This window comes from Miscanthus floridulus, chromosome 1 (assembly GCF_019320115.1).
Source record: "Miscanthus floridulus cultivar M001 chromosome 1, ASM1932011v1, whole genome shotgun sequence".
Taxonomy (NCBI): Eukaryota; Viridiplantae; Streptophyta; class Magnoliopsida; order Poales; family Poaceae; genus Miscanthus; species Miscanthus floridulus.
In genome coordinates this window covers 161,386,423-161,409,909 of record NC_089580.1, presented here as the reverse complement: position 1 = coordinate 161,409,909, position 23,487 = coordinate 161,386,423, and the positions used below count along the sequence as shown (strand labels likewise).

The 23,487-nt window shown below is 43.0% G+C and overlaps 2 protein-coding genes, 1 long non-coding RNA gene and 2 pseudogenes across 3 annotated transcripts; 1 reads left to right on the top strand and 4 right to left on the bottom strand.

The window, feature by feature from the left end:
• Positions 1 to 1,819: 1,819 nt before the first annotated feature.
• On the bottom strand, positions 1,820 to 2,480 carry LOC136466394 (uncharacterized; annotated as a pseudogene).
• Positions 2,481 to 3,922: 1,442 nt separating this feature from the next.
• On the top strand, positions 3,923 to 6,777 carry LOC136499997 (tRNA-specific adenosine deaminase TAD2-like; annotated as a pseudogene).
• Positions 6,778 to 7,893: 1,116 nt separating this feature from the next.
• On the bottom strand, positions 7,894 to 11,752 carry LOC136499991 (uncharacterized). Its single transcript, XR_010769997.1, has 4 exons — positions 11,188 to 11,752; positions 11,044 to 11,103; positions 10,360 to 10,496; positions 7,894 to 8,218 (listed from the first exon to the last, which is right to left on the bottom strand). It is a non-coding gene; the product is annotated as an uncharacterized lncRNA (long non-coding RNA).
• Positions 11,753 to 12,097: 345 nt separating this feature from the next.
• LOC136499981 (uncharacterized) lies at positions 12,098 to 19,821 on the bottom strand. Its single transcript, XM_066495450.1, has 5 exons — positions 19,681 to 19,821; positions 19,101 to 19,478; positions 13,286 to 15,239; positions 12,804 to 13,010; positions 12,098 to 12,575 (listed from the first exon to the last, which is right to left on the bottom strand). Exons 2-5 carry the CDS (start codon positions 19,430 to 19,432, stop codon positions 12,240 to 12,242), a joined length of 2,829 nt encoding a protein of 942 aa, XP_066351547.1. The 5' UTR covers positions 19,433 to 19,478; positions 19,681 to 19,821; the 3' UTR covers positions 12,098 to 12,239.
• A 1,395-nt stretch (positions 19,822 to 21,216) lies between these two features.
• On the bottom strand, positions 21,217 to 22,487 carry LOC136499971 (uncharacterized). Its single transcript, XM_066495444.1, has 2 exons — positions 22,323 to 22,487; positions 21,217 to 21,859 (listed from the first exon to the last, which is right to left on the bottom strand). The coding sequence occupies exon 2, from the start codon at positions 21,840 to 21,842 to the stop codon at positions 21,501 to 21,503; it is 342 nt and encodes a 113-aa protein (XP_066351541.1). The 5' UTR covers positions 21,843 to 21,859; positions 22,323 to 22,487; the 3' UTR covers positions 21,217 to 21,500.
• Between the last annotated feature and the right edge of the window lie 1,000 nt (positions 22,488 to 23,487).

Below are 23,487 nucleotides of genomic sequence, written 5' to 3'. Positions count from 1 at the left end.
GACTCTTCTAGAGTCTTCTGATGCTCGTTTTGCGATGGATAAGCATGATTAATTCTGACTTGTAGGTCCGCCTTGACGGTTTTCTGGATAAACCCTGCAAAAAATATAGATTCACCAAAACTCATAGAATTTGTTAGTTTAAACCCCTAGACCTTTGTTGATGATCACAATTGTGCCCTTATATATGTTTTATTGACGGTTTATAATGGTTGTTAACTACCATCAACATACTTCTCCCTAATATGTATGTATTGGGGTAGCCCAATATTATTGGGGTTGCTACAACAGTACCCCAATATATCTTCCCAATACCATATAAAAGGTGGGTTCTATAGGAGTGTAAGAGCATCTCCAAGAGCCTTTCTAAATCTCACTCTCTAAATCATTATTTGGAGAGCCATTTGCATAAAAATCGCTTTCTATATCTTTTTACTCTCCAATTGTTTTTCTATTTCTCATGCGCACTCTAGAGAGCCACTCTCGTCTTCTATTTTTGGCTAGCGAAAAAATCCGGAATAGAATATGGCTATATTTGATAACCATTTAGAAAGGTTGTGCGAGGGTAGTTTTTCTCTAAAATCGCTATTCCTAGCATTTAGGAAGGATATGGAGAGTCTCTTAGAGATGCTCTAAGAAAAAAGATGACTACATATGGTAATTGGGCTGGTCCCCATGGTATTGGGAGAGATACAACTTCTCTTTATTTAATGGAAGATAAGAGAAATATTGATAACAAAAAAGAGAGATATTATGGTATTGTTGGAGTAACAAAAAAAACATAGTTTTATGAGCATATGGGTAGGTATTGGGAAACTGCTAGAAACCCTAATCTATTTCTAACTAACCAATCCTTTTTTTAATAATATGTTTGCCTCTTACTGTTTTCTCATATGGAACTATTTATTTTCTTACTTTACTCATGCATCGAATTTACTCTGATCTTCCGAGAAAAACACCGGACAGGAAGCCGATATAGAGTTTCTCTTGATTGCGGAAATTTAGGAGTTAGAGAGGATATTTGACAACTTTTTATGTTTACAAGGAGCTCTTTTTTTATCAAACGTTGGAGTACACGTTTTTCCTTTTTTGCTAAAAATTCAAAATAGGGAGTTGTTTTACAAAATTCCTGAAGATGCTCTAACTACTTTTTCGTCCATCTAAGCAGTATTGTGACTAAACGCAGGAATTTCATAGTTATACATAAATTTTATAGGAATCAATTCAATTTTACGGAGAAAACACAGGAACAGAAAAAAAAAGTTTTGCATTCCAAATGGGCCCGACGACAAATCGTAGATCATCGTCGCGAGCTATTTTTTTTGCAAGGGCTTCGTTGCCGTCAGCTTTAGGGCCTTTTTGGAACGCAAGAATTTCACAGGAATTCCGCAAGAAGTTCACATGAATCGGTTCATTTTCACAGAAAAAACACAGGGATAGAAAAAAAATTTCCGTGTTCCGAACAGGGCCTTAAGGTTCACTACTTCAAGAAAAAACAGAAAGATGATAGAAAGAGAATCACAGCATCAACAGTGCTTGCTGCATTCAATTTCCACTGACGATTCAGCGCTTTGCAACGACAATTTCGAAAACAATGTACTAATGCAAAGTGTTACTGCCGTGTCAAGCTTGCTCCAAAAAATGATCACAGGATGTATCAAATGAAAAAAAACATGGGAACATTGGTCTCATATCATTGAAAGATCACCATATCCAGAAAATACCATCAAAACTTTGCCGCTCCGTAAAATACCATTGAAAGAACACAACGTCACCTGGATATAGCATTCTGTCATGTTTGGAACAAACGCCGTTGCCTCTGTCAAGCTCCTCCCCTTCTCCTTCCTGAGGTGAGTGCGGCCGCTGTCTCTGCTCCAGGTGGGACCGTGGTCATCGACGTTGCTGTTGCATTCCAAAACCGGCCGCTCGTCTCGCCAGCACGGTGGTCAGCGACGTTGCTGCTGTTGCTGCCGCCGTCAGCGAGGCTCTGGCCGGTCTCCCCCGAGTTGCCAGTAGCAGGCTCCTTGGTCTGCGCCTCTGCGGCTTCCGGCCAAGGCCGCCCATGAAGCAGTCCATGAAGAAGGAGCGCGTGATGGGCCACTGCACGGCGCCGGTCTTGGTCGGGAACTTGCAGGAGCTCCCGTACCCCACCCTCGGCGTGGCGTTGATGCGCCGCGCATCGCCGAGCTACAGGTCGCGACGGGACGCGTCGTGGTCGTCACGTGCGAGGTGGACGCCGCCGGTTGATCGGTCCGGCAGAGCGGGCAGCTGACGTTCTGGTGGAGCGCGGCGACGGCGTCCGGGTCGAGCCTGCCCAGGAGCTTGGCCTCGTGGTCGGTGAAGAAGACTGCAGAGACGCACTCCAGGGGTGGTCCTCGCGGCGCGCGCGGTGGAACAGGACAGACCCGCCCCTCGCCGTGGAGCCAGCCGTGGACGATGAGGAAATAGTAGCTGATGAGGATGAGGACAGTGTAGGGAGTCATCGGAGGCGGCGTAGGGCCTCGTACCAGGGAGCTCAGAGCTCAAGCCCGGTGCCTGTCCTTGCCTCGGACGCTACTGACGAGCACTCCAGCGCCGACGTTGTACGCCGTCGGAGCCGCGCTCGCGACTCACCGAAGCCACCTCCGCCGGAGCCACGCCGCACCAGCTCGCGATTCCGCCCGCAGCAGCCATACGCCGGAGCTTGCCGCCATGGGCACCAGGGCCTGCCAGTGCCCGCTGCCACCTTGCTACCGGAGCTCCCCGCAGCGGAGCCGAGTGCTGTCAGCACGGAGCACCCATGCGTGTCGAAGCCAACGCACTGGACGCTTTTTCTCTTGTGCTCATTATCGATCTCTGTGCTGCGGGAACACCAAGTTGACAACCACGGTCGCGTCGCTGTCGACCTTGATGCATTCATGGCAGCCACTGTCTGGAGTCTAGACCATCCACGATGCCTTCTAACTTGAATCTTAGGTTGGGGCACAAGCTCGCAAACCGCGCCAGCCACGCCTCGGTTTGCCTCAGCTCGTCAGAGTTCGTGCCGAGGCCGGTGATTCGCAGGGAAAATGGCTCGTCGAAGTCGCTGTCGTCGTGTGAGCTGCTTCTCATGCTCACGGCGGTGGCGGCCGACAGGGACTGGATTGAGGGAGAGCTTGGCGAGCAACCGCTGTTTCTCGAACCCAAGAGGGAACACGCCGGCGAGCACGTTGGCACCAACGTCGAGCACCTCGAGGGTCCGGTCGTCCGGAACCGGAGCAGCCCCGTGGGCAGCGCGCCACGGATCGCATTGCCGGAGAGGTTGAGCACCCGGAGCGCGACGAGGCTGGGGAGCGACACGACCACCTGCCCTCGCAGCGTCCGGTTGGGCAGCGCCAGCCCGACGATGGCGACCGCAGCCTCGGCCTTGCCGCACATCATCCCGGTCCAGACGCAGCACCCATTGTCTGACACAGAATCCGTGCAGCGCGACGAGGTCGCCGGCGCCGCACGGCTGCACGGTGGCGCCGCTCCTGGACCGCGACAGCACGGTCGCGCACAGCACCACTAGCAGCATCGCCGCTGCTCTGCTCTGCTCGTAGATAGCTAGCTAATGGTGATGGTAAGCAAGCAGTTCGGCCGGTGAGCAGTAGATGGCTGGAGGAGGAAGAAGGAGCGTCCCAGGCTCCCAACGGGTGGAAGTGGACGCCATTACCTCCAAACATGACATAACGTGACGAAATGCTATTCTCAAGTAACTTTTTTTATTTTTCAATAGTATTTTACGTAACATAGCTCTTTTGATGGTATTTTTCGATTCTTGCCATCTTTCAATGCTATAGAACTAATTTTCCCAAAAAAAAACATTCCAAAATTTGATCACAGGACGTTCTTCCAAAAAAACATTCCAAAATTTGATCACAGGACGTTCTAAAGAACGCAAATTGAACCACGCGTCAGCGTTGCGTAGCTGCAGCTCCAATCAGGTCACCACGCTCAGAATCATCCTTGAATTCCACATCGGTAAAACCCAAAGTAGTCGCCAAGCACCGCACGAGCTGATCGTGGATGACCCCGTCGGCCGGGAGCTCCACTCGGTCCCCCACCTCCCGCCGCAGCGACGTCACCCCCTTGCCGGCGATGCCGCATGGCACGATGTGCTCGAAGTACCCCAGGTCGGGGTCGATGTTGAATGCCAGGCCGTGCCACGTGAACCCGGAGGAGATCCTGACCCCGATGGCGCTCCTGGAGCTGGAGCGCTTCGCCGTACTTCACCACGCCGAGCCTCCACGCCTCCAGGACCCTCCGCGCGCCATCGCTCATCTCCCTCGCGGTCGGTAGGGGAAGAGAGATGGTCGGGGATAGATGCACGACGCCTCGACGCCGTGGTCAGGGACGAGCAGAGAGGAGGGAGGCGAAGGGGATGGGCACGGCCCACGGGCTTATGAGACGCCGAAAAGTGACCCAGCCCACCCAAGCTAGAAAAGGGCCCAGAGGGTATAATCCAGCGCCGCCGCGGAGACGCTCTCCAGCAACGCCCGAGCGACGGCCGCCGCCCGACGCCCCTAACTCGACGCGCTGCGGCCGTGCGTGCCCCCGAGTTGCCGAGCGCCGTCCAGCTCGTCTGCTCCAGCACCCTGCGCGGCTGCGCCCTGACGCCAGCCGACCCGTGCGGTCACTTCCTTGTGCTTGCTTGGCGTAGAAATTCGGTTCCTCGCTCCCTGGTCCGGAGGATGGCGGCGGCTTTTATGGAGCTAGCACTCGAGCAGGTACGGCTGCTAATCCTGCTCGCTTTGCAACTGGAGCGTGTGTGATTTTACCTTCCGCTGATTGTTTTGTGTAGGCAAAGTTTGCGCTGGATAACCTCGAGGTCCCTGTTGGGTATGCTCTCGCTTATTCGCGGTAGTCGTTTACTTATTCTTACTTTGCTAATTGCTTGGCTATATCCTTGCTATTTTCCTCACTCATGTTAGGTGTGTGATTGTGGAGGACGGGAAAGTGATTTCCTCTGGTAGCAACAAGACGAATGCCACCCGAAATGTGAGATATGCTTTCTTTACTTTTTTTACTGGAGCCTGTAGATGCCAGCTTTAAGATATTTCTTTCGTGTGTTCGTTTGGCCAATTCATGTCATTATGTTGTGACTTTCCATGTTGCAAGGCTACCAGACATGCTGAGATGGAAGCTATCGATGTCCTGCTTCGGGAGTGGCAAAGCATGGGTCTTGATCAGCCACAGGTCGCAGAGAAATTTGCAGGATGCGACCTTTATGTCACCTGTGAGCCCTGTATAATGTGTGCGACAGCATTGTCGATAATTGGTCTGAAATTTTTATTGTCTATGTTCTCCTGTTAAACTGTTTGTATTTATAGGAACTTCCGATTTTGACATGCTTTGCTTTCATTGGCTAGGAATAAGAGAAGTTTACTTTGGTTGTGCCAATGACAAATTTGGAGGATGCGGATCAATCATGTCATTGCACAAGGGTGCTACTTCTTCGTCAGATGATTTATCAGGGTAAGTGGAAGGCAACACGGAACATCTTGTCAAAATGATTGCTTGTTCGTGCTGGCACTTAGTATGTTGCATGCGCTGTCATGATTTCTGCAAAGTTGGACCTGCTTGATCTTTATGTTTTCATGCTTGTGATACATAGTTTTAGGCACTAACAAAGTGTACCTACAAACGTTACCTTGTATGTTTGTTTGTTAGGAGCCAAGCCTCTAAACCAAAAGGTTTCAAATGCACTGGAGGGATCATGGCTGAAGAAGCGGTAGCTCTTTTTAGGTGTTTCTACGAACAAGGAAACCCAAATGGTTTGTACTTTTGCATGCACGTATTATTATACAATGATTTCTAGAATTTATGCCTCTGCATAGACTTCTCATGCAGGTCTCAAGTTATAATAATATTACCCTGTGTTGCTTATTTTGATTTTGTCTAGTTAGCTGGGTTCATGGTTTTGTGACATTATTACACACAGCAAGTACAATTTCATTAAGCATCTTATGACTACACAGCAGGCCGAAAGAAAAATCCAAAAAAAAATATATTACATATTTTCTACTGTTTATGTTGCATATTCTTCTCTACTCAATAGATGTGTGTAGTCATAAATCATTGCTAATATTTTGTTTAAATCCATTTTTTTTGGAAAAGTCATACTTCATGTGTGAGTTTCAAAAGAAAATTCAGCAAAATTTTGGCTGAATTTCACGAATTTCGGGGTAACCGAAAAACTATTGAGAACCATCTATTGGTGTTATGGGAAGAAAAACTAGTGGATATATATAAAAAATAATCTTATACCAAAAAACATGGTTAGGCTAACAGTCATTTTGCATATTCAGTTAAGTAATTTTGCATATTTCTACAGCAAACAGAACTTTTTTCATGTCACTTAAGCTTCTGATAAATTTTTTTCTTCAATTAAGCTTCTGATGAAGTTCTTCTGTGTACATGTTTCAGCCCCAAGGCCTCACAGACCAGTACGAATGCCTCAACAATGATTGGTTTGTTTACCTGGACTACAATCATAACGCAAAAACCTCAGGAGTCAGGAGTGCAGACATACAAACTTGACTGTAAAACTAGTTTAGGATTCATTGTATGCTTGTATGCTGCTATTTGATAGTGTCTTTTTAGTCTGGGAGCGCAGCCACATTTCTTGATCGCAGATACCCAGCATGTTTGGCAATTTAAAAGGATTTGTGGCAGAAGAGTTTTGTCAGTGTCCGCAAATCCAGCGTTATGCAATTGCGATATATGCTTTTCTTTGTACGAAATACTTTTGAGAGGTACCTCTATGCTTCCCTCTTTGAAAATTACAAATTTGAGAGCAAAAAAATAATTTTTTAAAATTGTTTACGACTTCAAGCATTTCAAAATTGATATAATTCCTTTATAAAGCATTGAAACACTGGTTGACCACTTCTATTGGTTCTGGAAAATTTCATGCATCTTTTATCTTATTCAAAAAAAGAAGATAAACAAGACAGCAATGCCACAAAAACCAAGCGTGTAGTAGATATATAGAATAGGTCGCATGGTGGTAGACGAGTTTTTGCTATAAGCTTTCGACCTCCTATCTATGTAAAGAGACTAAAAGCATCTCCAAGAGCGACGCTCATACGCGGCGGGCGCGCGCTAGGAGTGATAGCGGCGGGCGCGCGCTAGGATGAGTAGCAACACGCATGCGCTGAGGCTAGTTAGTTGCGAACGAGCCCAGCAAGTTGCATCTTACTCTAGGCCCATCGACTTAGGAGCCTGGTTCCCAGTCTAGCTTCGTCACCAGGCTCATTTAGCTTCTCGAGTCCAGTTTTCTACGTAAATCGATTCTCCTGTCTGGTTTATTTGGACCACCATTTTTTTCTCTAGCTTTTTTCTTTTTCTTTTTCGGGATAGCGGGTGTGTGGGTAGTCAATGGGCAGGGGAATGGTTTTACTTACATATGTACGTAGAAGTAACAAGCTGGAACACAAAATGACATAAATCAACTTTTTTTTAAAAAAAAAGAGAAGAGAGAAAACGTTTATTACGTAATAACTGGTTGGAACGAAATGCTTTTTCATCGAATGAACAAACTTTACACTAGAACACTAAAAACTTTGTATTTTCCGCACCATAACTTTTGCACTTGGACATAAAAACTTTGTAATTAAAAAACTTTCAACATCACAAATTTTCTCTGAGATTGCTTGATTGAAACGATAAAAAAAGAGACGTACCTAGAGAGCTCCCGCTCTGTGCCGCTCTGTGCGGCATCTAAGAAAGGGTGTCAGTGGCAAACTTTACCCTCGCCTGTGCAATGCGAGAAGACTGCGACTCGAACCCGAGACCTTCTGGTCACAGGCAATAAGACTATACCGCTTGCACCAGGCCCACCTTTCGCTCGATTGAAACGATACAAGAAAATAAATAAAAAGTTCCATAAAACAGACATTCAAAGTAATAATTGCACAAAAACCTATTACACTTAGAGTTGAGAGCTTACTACATTTGTATAGTTTGATGACGGAAAGATAACGGTAAATAATCAGAACATATCAAAATACAAAATTCAAAAAGACTAACATCTATTTACACACCATATCACGTTGAAAAGTGAAAAGCAACTTATCAATCTAAAGACAATCAGTTTTATTTTGAGGAAGAGCACCAATTGCGAACAGGCTGCAAGTTCAGCAACATAAGTCTGTTGCAGTTTTCCGATCACTTTTCTTCCCCGATCAACTAGTGTATCGTCTTCATACTTCAAATTGACCTGCAACCAGTAAAAGATAACCACATTGATAATTAAGGTATGAGAGCGAAAATAAAGAAATTCAAGAACTTTAGCACATTTAAACTTTGTACTTTAAGATTTAAAACTTTGTAATTTCAAAGTTTATTTTAAAATTATAGAACTTTATACCAACACATTTTAAACTTTTTATTTCAAGATTTAAAGCATTGTAATTTTCAACTTTACATTTTAAATTCAGGAACTTCATACAGCCACCTTTTAAACTTTGTATTTCAAGTTTTAAGACTTTGTAATTTAAAACTTTACATTTTAAATTTAGGAACTTTATACTAGCACATTTAAAACTTTCTACTTTAATATTTAAAACTTTGTAGTTTCAATTTTATTTTTAAAATTCTAGAACTTTATACTAGCACATTTAAAACTTTATACTAGCACATTTAAAACGTTGTATTTTAAGCTTTAAAACTTTGTAATTTCAAACTTTACATTTAAATTCAGAAACTTTATAATAGCACATTTAAAACCTTGTATTTCAAGCTTTAAAACTTTGTAATTTCAAACGTTACATTTTAAATTTAGGAACTTTATACTAGCACATTTAAAACTTTCTACTTTAAGATTTAAAACTTTATAATTTCAATTTTTTAAAATTTAGAAACTTTATACTAGCACATTTAAAACTTTATACTAGCACATTTTAAACTTTGTATTTCAAACTTTAAAACTTGTAATTTCAAACTTTACACTTTAAATTTAGGAACTTTATGCTAGCACATTTAAAACTTTTTACTTTAAAATTTAAAACTTTGTAATTTCAAAGTTTATATTTGAAATGCAGGAACTTTATACTAGCAAATTTAAAACTTTGTATTTCAAGCTTTAAAATCTTTGTAATTTCAAACTGTACATTTTAAATTCAGAAAGTTTATACTAGCACATTTAAAACTTTATACTTTAAGATCTAAAACTTTGAAATTGGCAAGACACGTCACTTTCCATCCATCTGAATCATCAAATGAGCCGAACTTTGTGCTCAACTAAACCAATGGTCCTGGGCGTTGTAGTATTTTTCGCTATACTTCATTGGTCTCCAAATGCATAGCCTTAGCACTGTTCTATACATAATTGTTGCACTTGCACTTAAATAAGCCAGACCATCAAGCAATGCCAAAAATATCATTACGAAACCACTACGAAAAAGGTTCTATAAAGACATCAGCATATGCATTTCCTATGCCATATGCTGAAACTATGTTCATATCATCTAAAACAGCTCTCATGTGCTCTCAAGAGTATAGCCCAGCATGGCAACAATTTAATGTATAAGGTTGGAAATCTTAAATCTATTTTACTGAAAGGTCAATTTCATTTCTCTCAACAGTATGAAAATATAACAATACTCTTCCCATCCCAAATGTGACATCATACTGCAAAAAAGTAGTGTTGTATGTAAATAACTAAATGAGGAAGCGATGAATCAAATAGAAGTATGTCATTTTTTTCATAAAGATTTCTCACAACAAAAAGCTAATGTAGAAGCACCAAAAGAGCAGTTGCTAACATTTTCAATATATCGAACAACAGAAAGCTAATGTGCAAACATCATAAGGCAAAGGTGCAAGTGCTGCTCGGTAAGTGTTAAGAGAGGATGTATCAAGATCTGTGTCAATTGCAACTATAGCAGAAGTTGGAGATGATCCATCAAAGGCTGAAGACAAGAGTTCATGCTCCTCGGGATTTTATCGATGCTGAATAACGCAAAACGAAAGTAAATTTTGCAGCACAAAAGATTAGATGCAAACACAAAGCTAGTCCTGAGTCAGTTTCAGTCATGTTCTTTTCTTTCTCCTTTTTTGCATATGGAAGTGACCATCACATAAGGTAATATTAAAGCAACTGTGATATTATTGACAGAGTCTGTATTTCTGATTACCAAGGACTATACGAACAACAAGGAGATTCACATTACAGGCAAAATAATTCCTTTGGTTGCATCAAAACTTCTATACAGCCGTTAAACTTTTAGTATTGTGAATTGTGAGACATGGTAGAAACCAGGTTATTGTTGTAGTTAATGGTAAGGGTGCCAAAAATACTTGCTGAGGATTGAGGGAATATTTTGACATGAAAAGTAAGACAAAGCAGGTTATACATACATAGATATACACTGGTGCTCTATCTGACTCAGACACCCTTGATGAGCAGCCACCCATTGTATCTCCTGAACGAAAAAGCTTACTCCAAACTATCCTCTAGCTACTGTTAAAACCCAAAGTTCTGTGTTCATATATCCCTACAAAGAGAAACCCTATGCTGATGCAAGAAGGATAGGAAATCATGTGATAAATAAATGGTGCAGAAAGAGGTTAACATGCAACAATATCCAAGTAGCAATGGAGACGATTCTAAAATATCCTAGATTAAACTGCGCCTGGTTTTAGCAACAACTTCTATCCAGCCCACTTGAATGTATAGAGGCATGCAGACCGCAATCTCAAACTGATATAGGCCTAATCTATTGTTGAAAAAGCTAAATCATCAAGTTTTCTCAGATATTTTGTGAATCCTATAACATCAAGTTTTATGAGAGGGAGTACATATAAAACTTTTGCACCTTGGTAAAAAATGAAAGAGAGATAAATAATTCAGATGAAGCTTCTTTATAGAACAAGAGAAATTGGAGCCGATCAACTAAAAAGTAAAAAGAGTCTGTAAAATCTGTATAGAGAAGTTTGATGCAATCTGTAATTTTAATAATTCAGTTATGCATGAAACCAGCAGAATAAAAGAATACATTTCTACATTAAGGATGTTTGATGAAGTAATTAGACAATTCATACCTGCAGAAAAGGATGTTCTATCCACCCGCAGATCTACAGCCCCAGTACAAGCTGTAATTTCTACACACATAGAAGAAGCTAGTTAGTACCCATCAATGGTGTTGACCACGAGCAATAGGATTTGAAAACGAGCTGTCTAGGTACCTGAATCGAAGGGATAGAATTGGTCAGTTGGCATGCTTGCTGGAGATCGACAGAGGCCCTGTGACGAAAACGTGGCAGCTGCCCAAGCCGGCGCGGCGGCGCCAACTGCCAGCGGCAGGGCGGCAAGGGGCACCCCCTAGGCCCTAGGGGCAGGCCGCAGCCGGCAGCCGCCCACCGACTGGCTGCTGGCCTGGCTGCCGCCCGCCGACGTACGGAGGCCAGGAGCGGAGTGGTGGAGCGCACAGGAGGGGCCGAGGGGGATCCGCCGCTGCGGCGCATTCGAGTGGAGAGGAGAGCGTCGTCGTAGGCCGCTTGACGCCCTGACCACGAGCGTGACTAGACTCAAGCGACCGAGCGAGCAGCGGCAGCGGGATTTGGCGCAGCTGCCGAAACCCCAAACCCTAACCAATCCGACGCCGACGCGGAGCGTCGAGTGTCGGCGGAGTGCACCGGCGGTGGTCGGGGAGGGGCCGCGAAGGCAGATGGTGTAGCGCAGGTGCCGGGATACGGGTGGAGGTGTCTCGAGCGGCGGCGTATCCCTGGGAATGATGGAAAGGGAAAGGGAAGCAAGAGAAACGAAAGGTGCCTGACGGAAAGGGAAACAAAAGCCAGAAATAGGAAGTGCACGTCGCTAGCGCCCGTAGCGCACGCGCGCTGAATAATAATTTGGTGTCCAAGAGCCTTTCTAAATCACCATTGGAGTAAAAGTCATTTTCTTTGTATCTTACATCAACTTTTCTATATCTTGTGCGTACAGTAAAAATTCATCCTCGTTTTTTATCTTTGACGAGCGAGAAATTCATAATAGAGAATATCTATATTTAGATATCCAATCCAATAGATTGTTGGAGAGTATTTTTCACCAAAATCTTGATTCCTATAAATTAGAAAGGATATAAAGTCTCTTGGAGTTGCTCTAAAGAGCCATACAAGCTACTATTGTTGTTCACAAAGGGGAAAACATCGTCTATTTCAGATTCGAGTTCAGCTATTTGTTATATGCAGATTTACTCCATGATGAGGCCGAGTTCTGCTATTTGTTATATGCAGATTTACTCCATGCCGAACTGCCTCATCGATCGAGGGCTGCAGATGATGTCAAATGGCTTGTCACTACCGTCACGCAATATTGAAATCTCACCCTCTCGAAGCAGTATCTCACTCTCCTTAAGCTGTAAATCTTCATCAAGTGCTCTAATCTTCTGCTTTAACGAAGCAACTTCATTTTGCAAGCCACTGACAGTTCTTCTCATCTGCTTAGATTCCTGCCATGAGACATCCCTTTCATCGCTTACTGTTTTGAGCGTGCAGCGAAGAGCAGTCAGTTCCTTTGCAGATTCCTGGTAATCCTGCTCAACCTGGTTAATTATCTCGTCTTTCTTCAAACCCTGCAAATTGCAAAGTTGAAACCAAAGATGACAATGGAGTCATGTGCAGGTGTAATATCATCAGAAACAAGTAGAAAAATATAGCTGGCAACATCTAATGATTCACCTTTAGAAGGATAATGCATCAAGATAGAAACAACAGATTTTAGGAAGTAAGACAAACTAAAATCAACTTGACAAGGGAAAATATGAAGAATAGCTTTTCAGAAATCAGGGTTTTCGGGTCACCTGAACTTCCAAATGCTTGTACTTGTGTGTGAGGCAACGCAGTTCATCTTGAACTCTGTGGATCTCGCTTTGCAGTACCTCTTGGGCCCTGACTGAAGCTGCTAGATCTGACTGCAATTGTTCAATGTCTAATTCCTTGGACAGAAGTTTCTCCTTTAGAACCCTACTGATCATAGCTTCTTCTCTCAGCTTAATTTCAATGTCATCCTGCACAAAAGAAAAATACAAAAAATGTGGATTGGTTTAGCTTCTGATGCTGGCTTTTGGCTTGAATTACCTAAGCTACTATATTATTCCAGCAACTTCTATGCTAAGAAAATGTATTTTCATATTCTACAAAACAGATACTACACTAGAATTATTTTACAATGAGTTACAAGAACTTGTCTGTCATGTTATAAAAATGGAACTCATAATACTACTAACAACATTTAAAGAGTTAAGTTATTCCTAAACATAAGAAACCAAAAGATAGGTCATACCCTGGATAACTTCTCTTGTCCTGAAAGATAACCTTCAGCTCTCTGTTCAATCTCTTCTTCGTTTTGCTTCTCAGTCAACAGAGATTTGATCATACGCAGACTCTGTTTTACATTCTCAATTCCTCCTATCATGCTTTGGTACTTCAGAGTGTACTCGATGGCTACTAATGCATCAACATCACTGCTGTTCTCACTCTTCTTTGATTTGATCAATTCCAACAACTTGCCACAAAGTTGGCTAGAATCGTCAAGTAATGATAAACCTTGTGTCTGCAAACTCTCCACTCTAGCCTGAAGCTCCTGGTCAAGACGAACTGTGGAAAAATTCGCTCCATCCTCACTCCTTTGTAGACGATTGAAAATCGCTACATTCTCTTGCCTAAGAGACTCCATCTCAATGGTACAGGATTGAATTTCTTTTCTCAGATTTTGCTCAACTCCAGTAAGTCTGAGAAGTTCCATCTGCATCCTGTTTATTATATCACTATTTCCACCATCTCTCTTTTCTATTTCAGCGCCAAATCCTTTTCTTAGGCTAGTAATTGTGTTCTCCTGTTCATTAGACGTCCTTTGTAATCTTGCAATTATTTTGTGTAACACCTTTTTGTCCTCTTCTTTGTCTTTCAAAGATTCTCGGATCATGTCCCTTTCCTCTATAGCTATATTAAGGTTATCTTGCAATTCTACTGAGGAGCTATGAAGATTGTCACGGTCATCTTTTACTCCCTGCAACTCATTGTTCAGATGCTTGTTTTGCAGCTCTAGACTTTTAATCCTACTAGTGGTATCAACTTTGTATGATTCAAGCAAAGTAATTTCTCTCTGAAATGACACATTCTGCTCTGCAAGCTCTCTTACCCTTTCCTGTAGTCTTTGTTCTTCAGATTGAAATCTCTCCAGTTTGACTGAACAATCATTTGACCTTCTATCCAATTCCCTTTCCAAGTTACTTTGTAGATCGATCTTCTCCTTCTCCAGCCTTCTAGTTCTGGTTTCTAATTCTAACTTGGATCTCTTATATTGTTCTTTGGCTGCAAATCTTTCTGTAAGACGTGCCTTAATCTGTGAAGATACTTCAGCTGCCAATTTTTTTCTATCTTCAATCAGACCCTCAATGAATTGCCAGATTTCAGTTGAATTTGACCTCTTATCCCTGAGCGCATTAAGCTTACTGTTTTCTACAAGGGGAACCATAAGGCATGCATCAACTTCTTTAGCTCTTTGAAGCAACTTTTCATCAGTGTCCTGTTCCAAGTTGAAATCATGAACACCATGACACTGATCATGACAATGAATGTCTGCAGTGAAGTATCTTGAGGTAGCACTGGAAATAGGATCCGTTGAAGTGCTGTAGAAGAATGGAGATGGAGGTCGTACATCTTGCAAGTCCTCATAGATGTCATCCACAGTAGTCATACTCTGTGATCTGCACTCTTCAAAATATGAAAGATACTCAGAAGATGCTTCAAGACATCTTGCATCATGTCCACCTTCATGACACACAGATGAAACCTTGAAGGCGCCCTTTGTTCCCTCATAAGCAAGATAGGAATGCCAGATGTCATCGGTATCAATGTTAGAGGGGTTCTCAATGATCTCTTTGCACACTTTTGGTGAAGATGGTGCTGTGGAAGGTGGCCGTGGTGGCCGTTCCTGTCCCAAATAAGGAGCTGTACATCTGACGGGGAATTTCTGGTTCTGCTTCTCATTTAGTCTGGCAACTTCTTGCTCACCATCAATATACAGGTCCAGTACCTCATTCTTATTCACGAAATTGGTCAACTTAGCAGGCCTGCATTTTAATGCAACAGGAGAACTAACAGGAGAGTGTCCTGTTGAGCATGAGTGGCATCTTGAATGGGATGAGTCAGTTTCCTGGAATCCATGTGAATTTGAGACCTTTACCATGTATTTTCTTCTACTGTGGTGTCTTCCTGGTGAACATGTGTAGCTCCTGTGGATAACCTTTGTTAGTAATATTTTCAGGCATGATAAAAAGAATATCATCCATGTACTCTGTGTAAACTCATTTCAAAGAACAACCTGAATGTTACTGCAGATTACATAGGTCCAAAGGAGATTTTCTAACAACAATGTCATGGAACACATAAATTAAATTAAAATAACAAGCTGAATGTTTGGGGCGTAACCCTCTTAGTGACGCACCGTGTCGCGATCTGGACACGGTGTCAAGTGAGTAAGGATCGGGTCGTCGCATCCTTAGTGGCGCGCCACATCGGCGCCCAGGTGTGGTGCAAAATGAGCAAGGGTCTTCACATCTACCTCGGCGGGTGCGAAGGGTAAGGAAGCTAGTCGAGCTAACTAGGATCCGTTTAGGTAGCTGGAATGTAGGGTCCCTTACAGTCAAGTTAAGAGAGTTAATGAACACAGCGGTTAGAAGACGTGTAAATATCTTATACGTCCAAGAAACTAAATGGAAGGGGCAAAAGGCGAAGGAGGTGGACAATACCGGCTTCAAGCTCTGGTACACAGGGATAACTTCAAATAAAAATGTAGTAGGAGTTTTGATTGATAAGAGCCTCAAGGATGGTGTGGTGGAGGTGAGAAGGCAAGGGGATAGGATCATCTTAGTTAAACTTGTCATTAGTGATATGGTCTTAAACGTAATTAGTGCGTATGCCCCCCAAGTAGGCTATAATGAGAGTGCTAAGTGGCTTTTCTGGGAAGACTTAGATCGCTTGGTTAGAGCTGTCCCTAGTAGCGAGAAGCTCTTTATAGGAGGTGATCTTAATGGCCATGTAGGTACATCAAGTGCAGGTTTCGAGACGGTTCATGGGGGTTTCGGATATGGTAGTAGGAACCAAGAGGGAGAGAAAGTCTTAGACTTCGCCATAGCTTTTGATCTGATGATAGCTAACACTTTCTTCCGTAAGAGGCAGTCCCATTTAGTAACCTTTAGTAGCGGCCAGTACTCTAATCAAATCGACTTTGTCCTTATAAGAAGGAGGGATAAACGAACATGCGTGGACTGTAAGGTGATACCTGGAGAATGTGTGGTCGCTCAACACAAGCTGGTGGTGGTTGACTTCCGCTTTTTGGTGCAAGCTCGTGGGAACAAACAAGCTAGGATTGCTAGAACGAAGTGGTGGAAATTAGAAGGGGAGACATCAAAGGTCTTTAAGGAAAAGGTCATTGAAGAGGACCCTTGGAATGATGAAGGCGATGCAAACAGCATGTAGGAGAAGATGGCAACATGCGTTCGAAAGGTTGCTTCAGAGGTGCTTGGAGTGACCAAAGGGAGCGGATATGACTCGAAAGACACTTGGTGGTGGAATGAAGATGTGCAAAAGGCTATTAAGGAAAAGAAGGAGTGCTATAAGCGCTTGTATCATGACAGGTGTGCAAACAACATAGAGAAGTACCAGGTGGCAAAGAAGACTACAAAACGAGTGGTGAGTGAGGAAAAGGGGTTGGCCTATGAGGACCTTTACCGACGTTTGAGTACGAAGGAAGGAGAGAAGGACATTTATAGGATGGCTAGGGCTCGCGATAGGAAGACAAGGGACTTCAACTAAGTCAAGTGCATAAAGGGTGAGAGGGAGCAGCTCTTGGTGAAGGAGGATGAGATCGGACATAGATGGCAAGAGTATTTTAATAAATTATTCAATGATGAGAACGAGAACACCACCGTTCAGTTGGACGACTCGTTTGATGACATTAATAGGCGCTTTGTGCGGAGGATTCAAGAATCGGAGATAAGAGATGCCTTGAAAATGATGAAAGGGGGCAAAGCGATGGGCCCTGATGGTATCCCAATCAAGGTGTGGAGATGTCTCGGAGATATAGCTATAGTATGGCTAACCAAAATGTTCAACAATATCTTTCGATCGAACAAGATGCCTGAGAAGTGAAGAAGAAGCATATTGGTACCAATCTACAAGAACAAGAGAGATATCCAAAGTTGTACTAATTATCGGAGAATTAAGTTGATGAGCCACACTATGAAGTTATAGGAGAGAATCATCGAGCAGCACCTGCGAGGAACGACGCAGATATCAACAAACCAATTTGGTTTCATGCCCGGAAGATCAATCACAGAAGCAATCTTCTTAATAAGACAGGTTATGGAGCGGTTTAGAGAGCAGAAGAAGGACCTCCACTTGGTTTTCATTGACTTGGAGAAGGCTTATGACAAGATACCAAGAAATGTTATGTGGTGGTCTTTGGACAAACATAAAGTCTCATCAAAGTAAGTGACCCTCATCAAGGACATGTACAACAATGTCGTGACTAATGTTCGAACAAACGATGGTAACACATATTACTTCCCGATTAAAATTGGACTTCATTAAGGGTCAGCCTTAAGCCTGTATCTTTTTGCCTTGGTAATGGATGAGGTTACCAGGAACATACAATGGGATATCCCTTGGTGTATGTTGTTCGCTGATGATGTAGTGTTAGTGGATGAAAGCCAGATGAGAGTAAATAGGAAACTAGAGTTATGGCGGCAGATCCTTAAGTCTAAAGGTTTTAGATTGAGCAGAACTAAAACCGAATATATGAGATGCGACTTTGGCGGAGCTGCACATGAGGAGGGAGATATGAGTTTGAAAGGTCAAGTAGTGCCTAAGAAGGATACCTTTCGGTATCTGGGATCGATGCTACAGAGTGATGGAGATATTGATGCGGACGTTAGCCATAGAATCAAAGCAGGGTGGATCAAGTGGCGACAAGCTTTTAGCATTTTCTGTGACAAGAGGGTATCACAAAAGCTAAAAGGCAAGTTTTATAGAACGGCGATTAGACCGGCTATATTGTATGGAGCAGAATGTTGGCCTATAAAGATTCGACATGTTCAACAACTGAGTGTTGCAGAAATACGTATGTTGCGATGGATTTGTGGTTACACGAGAATGGACCGAGTTCAGAACGATGATATACGCGATCGCCTAGAGGTAGCATCAATTGAAGAAAAGCTTGTCCAACATCGTTTGAGATGGTTTGGTCATGTACAAAGAAGACCTCCAGAGACACCAGTGCATTGTGAAGTCCTAAGCCAAGCTAATAATATGAGGAGAGGTAAAGGAAGACCAAAATTGGCATGGGGGAGACAATAAAAAGATATTTGAAAGCTTGGTCTATACCTAGAGATCTATGTTTGAATAGGAGTACTTGGAAAGCAGCTATTGAAGTGCCTGAACCGTGACTTACGGCTCTTGGTGGGTTTTAACTCTAGCCTATCCCAATTTACTTGGGACTGAAAGGCTATGTTGTTGTTGTTGTAACAAGCTGAATGTTAACAAAGAAAAGAAAATAAGATGTAGAGCTAATTATGAACTAAAAAGTGAATAAATTAAATTCTCATGAAGAGTAAGTCTCTTAGTAACTCACATTAGCAATATTTGTAGACGTACATAATGAATACGAGTATGCACCAAAAACAATAGTTCTGCTACAATGTGATTCACGCATGTGGCCAAATTCGATGATATCGTAGCAGGCTATTATGAATGTCCGACTGTAAAATGTAACTATAGAAAACTAATCGATGGTGTTTTCTCATCATAATTATAACTCCCTCCATACTAAAAAAAAATGAAGTAGTTTTTGGACAGGATTTAGCATACCAAGAAATGATTAAATAGAGTGACTAAGTGACTTCCACCTCCTAAAACTTTAATTGTGAAAGCACTCCCGCATCCTAAAACAACTTTATTTTTTTAGTACGGAGAGAGTATTGTTTTACCAAGGGAGTGACTAAGTGATGTTGCTAGTAGTATTCATTGCCATAATAGTGAAGTTCTAACCATTCGAACTGCTAGTAATAGGTAAAATGTGTAGTCTAACCACTTACTCCACTTTGCCGAAATGACCAGGCGCGTCTGAATCATTGGACTTAGAACATAGAATATCATGTGAGTAACTCATCAACTGTTCATCCAAAGAATGATTCATGGTTGATGATGTCAACGAAAAGGACCTCCTGAGCTGTGGATGGGATGATTCCTCATTCCTTGATGCACCATGCCGGCTTCTAGATCTGAATGACCGTGCACCAGGAGATCGATGAGCGCCACTGGTGCCTGCTTCGTCAACTTTGTTCTCATTCATGGTATCATTTGCCCGTGCTGCTTTGCCATTGTCGGCATTGCTTGTGAACGAGCGGAATTGGAAGAATCTTCTCATATTCTAAGAACGGGATGGCTAACACTCTGCTGCATAGAGAAAATCTCTGGTACAGGAAAAACAGCCATCAATCCATCATCATAGACTGAAAAGCAGGGGCGGACGACAATGGATGTACATATGTACACAGTACAGCCGATAATTTTTGCAAAGGGCTCGAAGTTAGCAGGCATCAAATAGCCAAATAGAGTTAGGGTTTGGGTGCTCGGTTTCGCACAGCAGGAAGGGAAGACAAGGGGTGGGAATACCTGGTGGGTGCTCGCCGCCGGAGAAGAGGCCGACGAAGGCCTCGACACCTGGCGTAGGCTGCGGCGGCGGCGGAGACGGTAGCCCACCCAGTCGTCTGCTCGTCGCAGAGAGAAGAGAAACAGAGTGCACGCGGGACGAAGTTGAACCGTGAACGGATGCGGGGCATGCGGCGGCAGCCCAGTCCGGCGTTGTTCGGCCCAGGGGAGCTCACCCGTGCTGGGCCCTTTTCACGTATTTTTTAATTCCTTTTTTCTTCTTTCATTCTTTTTCTCTTTTTTTCACCCCTATTTTTTATGCTTTTTTTTCTGTTGAAGCTATAAGCCCTTTTCACTTTAACCTATGATAATTTTATAAACCTGGAAAATTTTCTCAGAAAACTATAGCACTTTTCTAATGAACTAAAGACAATTTTATCTTTGTTTCAAATGAACATGAATTCTTTTTATGTTGAACATGAAACAATGGTTCGCATGAATCAGTGACATCGGTCTTCTTAATAACAAAAAAAAAAGAATGATATGAACTCACTAGAAAATGTCCTACGTGCTCCAACAAGGACCGATAAAGAGTATCGACACTTGATGTCATGTTAAAAAGTTGAGGTTAGATGTAACTTATTATGGAACAAACATTTTTTTTCTAATTAATAGGTAGAACATTTTTTTTACTTACCTCTTTGATATAGGATATTTTTTTAATTGGAAACAACTAAATGTTCTAGCAGAAGAAACAATATTTTATGAAGAGAAAAGAAATGTTCTCACCATAGAAAAAAATGTTAGTAGTCTGAGCAGCTTGCCTTCCAATCACATAAGCAATAGTTACCTTTCACTGAGGAGCTTCCAAATAAATGGCGAGTATGCATGAGCATGACACATAGTTATTATTCTTCAAGCTAAAGTATGCCGCTCTAGATCTAGAAATTTCACATGATAGGAATTATCTAAGAAATAGATAAGCATGGAGAGATTCTAAAATATAGAATAGTGCAGATAGGAATTTTCTCAGTAAAAGAATTACATTTGGATTGCAACTCCACTAGGTATAAAAAAGGATCCAGTGCAAACCTATGGAGAGAGAGACTGCATTTCGTTTGTTTATTACAGTCGAAAAGATTATCCGGACAAAAACTCCTCTAGTGTAGGAAAAAACCACTTCAAGGAAACTAGGTCCCAAAGATGTTTCTTATTGAAGCAATGAACTCCTATTCATATTTTAGATAATAATATATACTCTCTCCATTTTAGATTGCAAGCCGTTCGAGCTATTCTAAATATATAACTTTTATTATGTATCCAGACATAATGTATCTTTATTAAGTGCGTAGCAAATGATGTATACATAGAAAAACAGAATGACTTACAATTTAGAAGGGTGGGAGTACAACTCAAGGAAACAAAAATAAAATTTAAAAGATGATAGATCAAAATAAAATGGTTCATTCTCTTTTAAAATGTCTACAAGCGAAAATGTAACCAGTCCACTAAATTTATGAGTATTACATCTACAGCTCTTACAGAATGTTTTTAGGACGATCAGGTGCCTGGCCAAAAGGATCTCACCAAACGTTTCATTTGAAAAATAGTGAGGAAAAGGTCTATTTTACATATTTTACACGTATTTTGCCGTGCTAATCAGCACTTCATTATTTTGTGCAACACACAAGAAGGGTGGAAAGTACTCGTACAACAAAAAGACCCTCGCACCAACTCTGGAAATGACGGAGGAAGATGTCAGCGCACGGGATCGCCGTGGAAGCGCGCGACGCCGAACGTGCAACGCACCCGCGGGCGCAGGAGTCGCCTTCACCTACTTCACCTCACGACGACTTGTCCGCCTGATCGGCGGCGGGCGCCGTTTCCTGGCCCTCTTGCTCGCGGTGCTTCGCGTCGGCGTCGGCCGCGGGGGCCTCATCAGCGACCTGCGCCGCGGCGGCGGCACCGAGGTTGGAGGCGTGGCGGTGGTGCTTGCAGCGGAAGGAGCCCGGGTGCGTGGTGGGCGCGCACACGCACGAGGCCCTGCCACCCCCGCCGTAGCCGGCGAGCGAGTAGTTGGACCACGACTTGCGCATGCCCGGCAGCCTTGGCGACGCCCGGTGCCCGTACCGGTACGCCCGCCGCTCGCTGTCCGTGATCACCGGGCTGCCGTCGCCGCCGTCCATCTCAATCTCGCCGGACCCTGTCCATGGAAATTCACAGCGCGCGAGCAAAACAGTTTCAGCCGAAATCACGTGTAGGCAGCGCGTGTTGCACGCAATCGCTGCTCGTGCATCAAATCGAAGCGAGACGAGGGCTACTTCACAGCTGCTAATGACACGTAGGAATTGCGGTTTGAGAAATCCATTTATTCTACATGAGGTGGTGCATTATGAACCGATTTTTCAAAGTTGATGAAATGATCCTACTCGTTATATTAGTTCTAATTATTAGTTTACGAGGAATAGAGAGTGATGAGATAATGAACTAGCTCAGTCCCTCAGACCAAACCTGATTTTCTATTGCTGGCAAGACGATGGTAGCAAAATTGGCTGATCCATAGATATCAAAGAACAGGGGAGGTAGCAAACGAGCTCTGCTGCTCCCAATTTCTTTCTCATGGCACTGGAAGAAATATAGCAAAGGGTTGTTGATCGGGTTCGTACCTTAGGCCAGCAGTTTCAAGCGTCCAGCAGCAGCACACCACGGATGAAGACGGAGTCCGAACGAGGAGGCTCTAGTTCTACGCTGAACTCTTGGAAATTGGGAGAGGATACAAGAGAGGCCTGCATTAATAGGGTGTGGAAAGAGGCGCATATGCATATGGCACGTCGGCGCGGTGGGTGTCGACTGATCGACACGGAGAATAAAAAGAACGCCGCTTCAACGCGACCCTGCCGTTCCGTTGGACCAGGGCTAATTGCTTTCATTAATAAGCCGAATCTGCATATTGCTTTCATTAGCAGCTACTACCGTAGACACGTGTTCGAATGCTCAGAAAAGACATCAACATGACATTGGCAATGGTGTCAGATGCTTAAGCATATGAATTGTACTTGTATAGCTGTAGACATCATTGTTGTAAGATCCCATTTAGACCTAGGGCCCGTTCGGCTTACCTCATATTCGGCTTTTTTTCAGTTGGAACAGTATTTTTCTCTCGCAACAATTCAGCCAGAACAATATTTTTCAGCCAGTTTCAGCCAAGATTCAGCAAGCCGAACGGGGCCATGTTTGATTAATCCCATATCCAACAATGGATTAGAGAGCATCAAAGGATACCGAGAGGAATTAATTTGTAGGGGGGCTTAACCTCCTTCAATCCGCTTCGATCCTATTAAACAAAACAAACTTTTAAAAAGGTTTATTCTCTTAAAATATCTCTAATTAGTTTTTAGAGAATCTTATTTTTATGATGCACCAGTAGGAAGTTGTTTCTTTGCGGAGCCTTAGTAGAGTCTGATGAAAAAACTCTCATAAATGCCAGATGGTCTGTGATAACCTTGTACACAGATGGTTTACAAAACCATAGCATCAACATCAACATTCTTTATCTGGCTCCTAAATTCTTACTATTGACATGCAAGACAAGAAATGCATGGTGGCACAACTAATCCCGGTAGACATGACTTGTTGGCCAACTTCATGGCGGCTTTCATTTTCCATTGACCCTTTGCAAATCCATGCAAAAAAGGCATAATTGACCACATATTCAAAGATCCTTCTGACTCCAGAATAACAAAAACTCCTAACTCCAAATTGCTTAGCTGCAAATGAGGCGATGATGGATGATCATTGTTATCCGGTGCGATACCTAATTTACTACTGGTG

What these genes read in the sequence shown, in the direction of transcription:
- LOC136499981 (XM_066495450.1), bottom strand. Translation starts at nt 19,432, where the DNA reads ATGAGAAGATTCTTCCAATTCCGCTCGTTCACAAGCAATGCCGACAAT. An exon ending in GGTCATTTCGGCAAAGTGGA is followed by an intron (nt 15,240 to 19,100) that starts GTAAGTGGTTAG and finishes GGTTATCCACAG; the next exon opens with GAGCTACACATGTTCACCAG. An exon ending in GACAAGAGAAGTTATCCAGG is followed by an intron (nt 13,011 to 13,285) that starts GTATGACCTATC and finishes TCTTTTGTGCAG; the next exon opens with GATGACATTGAAATTAAGCT.
- LOC136499971 (XM_066495444.1), bottom strand. Translation starts at nt 21,842, where the DNA reads ATGGACGGCGGCGACGGCAGCCCGGTGATCACGGACAGCGAGCGGCGG.